The sequence below is a fragment of the Mus caroli genome, unplaced genomic scaffold (assembly GCF_900094665.2).
Source record: "Mus caroli unplaced genomic scaffold, CAROLI_EIJ_v1.1 scaffold_4670_1, whole genome shotgun sequence".
In the NCBI taxonomy this organism is placed as follows: domain Eukaryota; kingdom Metazoa; phylum Chordata; class Mammalia; order Rodentia; family Muridae; genus Mus; species Mus caroli.
The window spans coordinates 33,529-35,967 of NW_018388520.1; the positions used below are offsets into that span (position 1 = coordinate 33,529).

A 2,439-nucleotide genomic window follows, 5' to 3' on the forward strand; every position below is an offset into this window, starting at 1 on the left:
TTTCTCTTTCTTTCTTTCTTTCTTTCTTTCTTTCTTTCTTTCTTCCTGTCTCTCTCTCACTCTTTCTTTTGTTCTTTTTTTTTAATTACATATAGTCTAATAGGAGTCAAACTGAAAAAGGAAACTTCAGTTCAGAAAATGCCTCTATCAGATTGTCTAGTAGGCAAAAGTTCATTAAGTACTTTTTGACTGATTATTTACTATTGCAAGTGCCATCCCTGGACAGTTGGAATTAAAAAATCAGTCTGAACAAGATAGTAATTCTATTCCTTCATTATCTCTTCTTCAGTGCCTGCCTCTGAGTTCATGTTTGATTTCCTGTCCTGACTACCAACCATAATGTACTCTAAGATATAAGATAAAATAAACTCCTTACTGTCCCCTAAAATAAAGAAGAAAGGAAGAAAAAAGAAAGAAAGAAAGAATGAAAGAAAGAAAGAAAGAAAGAAAGAAAGAAAGAAAGAGAGAGAGAGAGAGAAAGAGAGAAAGAAAGAGAGAGAAAAGGAAGGAAGGAAGAGAAAAAAGAAATACTTAGGCTAGTTATTAAGGTTCTTTATTTACTTCTATTGGAGTTTATGCAAACAAATAAAACAGATTCATCCAAGCTTTGGGGGACCAGAGAAGATCTGTCCAGTCTCCACAAGGAAGGAAGATGTCCTCTGCTCTGTCATACCATGTTTCAGAGAATATTCCCAAAATCTTTCAGATTTTCTCTCTCTCTTTGCACTGCAGACTAAGTCCAATGGTCAAAACACTTGTTTGTAAGGTGTCATGAATTATTACAGGAAACAAATGAGAGTTTCACTTTTTTTTTTACCTTTAACACTCATTGGAGAGTCAATGAGGGAAGGTATCCAGTCTCTTCCCACAAATACAGATGAATGATTGATCACAGTTACCATTGTCTAGTCTTGTTTTAGATAACAACATACATCCTCCATCTCTTATAATGTATTTCCTTGTGTTCAAAGCACTGAAAAACAAAAACAACAAGGGGCAACCCTTTAATTTTGATCATTCACTGTAATTTCATGGTTTTAAATAATTGTATTCACTAAAGAAGACAGAACATTTAACCTATTAATCATAATTTTAACACTGGAATATGTTCCTTTGTGTAAGTTCATTAAAATGTAATGATCTCTGTCACACACACACACAAAAATCCCCATCTTTTTTCATACTCGCAATTTTTGGTCAGTGAGGAAAACTGATTTTCAATATTTCCAGGAAGTTATTTTATGCTGAACCTGTTCTCCCACTTGTTGATATAAATGCTAGGAAAAAGTAAAAACATATGTATATCACACAGAACACAGTCTTATATGCTTGTGGTGTAAGGAAAAAGGGAAGATATGAAACACAATCACAAATGAAAGCTTGTTACTATACTTTTGATTTATATACTTTGGAATTCTCATTCCCCACATCCTAGATAATGGACTTTCACAGAAACATGACAGTCTGCAGGATGATATATTACAAGACATAAATAACCTCTTAAATTTTGTTTCAATTCTGCAAGATAAAAAACAGAGAGGAAATCAGCCCATATGCTGAAACAGAATGATTGTGAGTTCTGTGACAGCTCTGGGTATGTAGAACAAGTAGAAGTCAAAAGACAATTATTTAATAAATAAGATCTTCTTTTATAACCCAATATAAATCATATTTCTACTCAGGCTGATATATAAGCAGGGTTGGATCAAACCTCACATTTTCAGAGAAGTAATGCAGCCATTGCTTTTCCCTAATAGAGTGATCTGACTAAAGAACACACTCAAAAGGAAGATCTTCAATGTTACTTTTATCTAGTTCTAGTGGACACAATTGTAGTCCCAGGATTTTAGAATTGAAGGAAGGAGGATTCAAGGTTCAGTGCTAACCTTCTATACACAGGGAGCTTTAGGCTTGACTCAGTTAATGACACTCTTCCAAAGGAAAGAAAATGAAAGCCACCCTTACTACATGTGAATGAGATTTCAAAGAAACCAGTCTTTTGTAAAATATGTCACTGCCTTTGAATTTTGGGTTTAAGATGAGGAGAAATTGAATATTGATACATAACATAATTAGGGATGTAAAAGAAACAAGGAATATAAATTAAACCAAGTGTTGTTTTGAGCATAGACATAACAGGTAAAATACATGGGTATGCACATAGTAGTTATAAGACAGTCTGGTAGGTACAGTTAAGGAATCATGTGTGACTGTTGAATAAAGGCAAAAGGAAGAAAGAACCAGAAGAAAGCAGTTCATAAAAGATAATGACTAGAAAGAATTAAAATTTATATTCAACAATGATTCAGACATGAATTTACATGATGACTTTTATAAATTTCAAATATTCATAATTATCAAAATTCGGAAACACATGTTCATATGTGATGGAAAAATATTGTGGAATATTAGTGCAATACAAAAGTGCTTTGTGCCTGG

General features: G+C 33.1%; 1 protein-coding gene across 4 annotated transcripts in view; it reads right to left on the bottom strand.

Annotated features, from left to right (window-relative positions):
• Window positions 1-538: 538 nt before the first annotated feature.
• Window positions 539-2,439, bottom strand: part of LOC110287656 (T-cell surface glycoprotein YE1/48) — a 16,058-nt gene continuing 14,157 nt past the window's right edge. For 3 of the 4 annotated variants that reach the window (XM_021154221.1, XM_021154220.1, XM_021154219.1), the window contains exon 6: window positions 838-973. In XM_021154221.1, the coding sequence (XP_021009880.1) occupies window positions 838-973 (136 nt within the window). Of the gene's footprint in view, window positions 974-2,439 lie in introns of all 4 variants that reach the window. The other variant, XM_021154217.1, reaches the window with a different exon arrangement.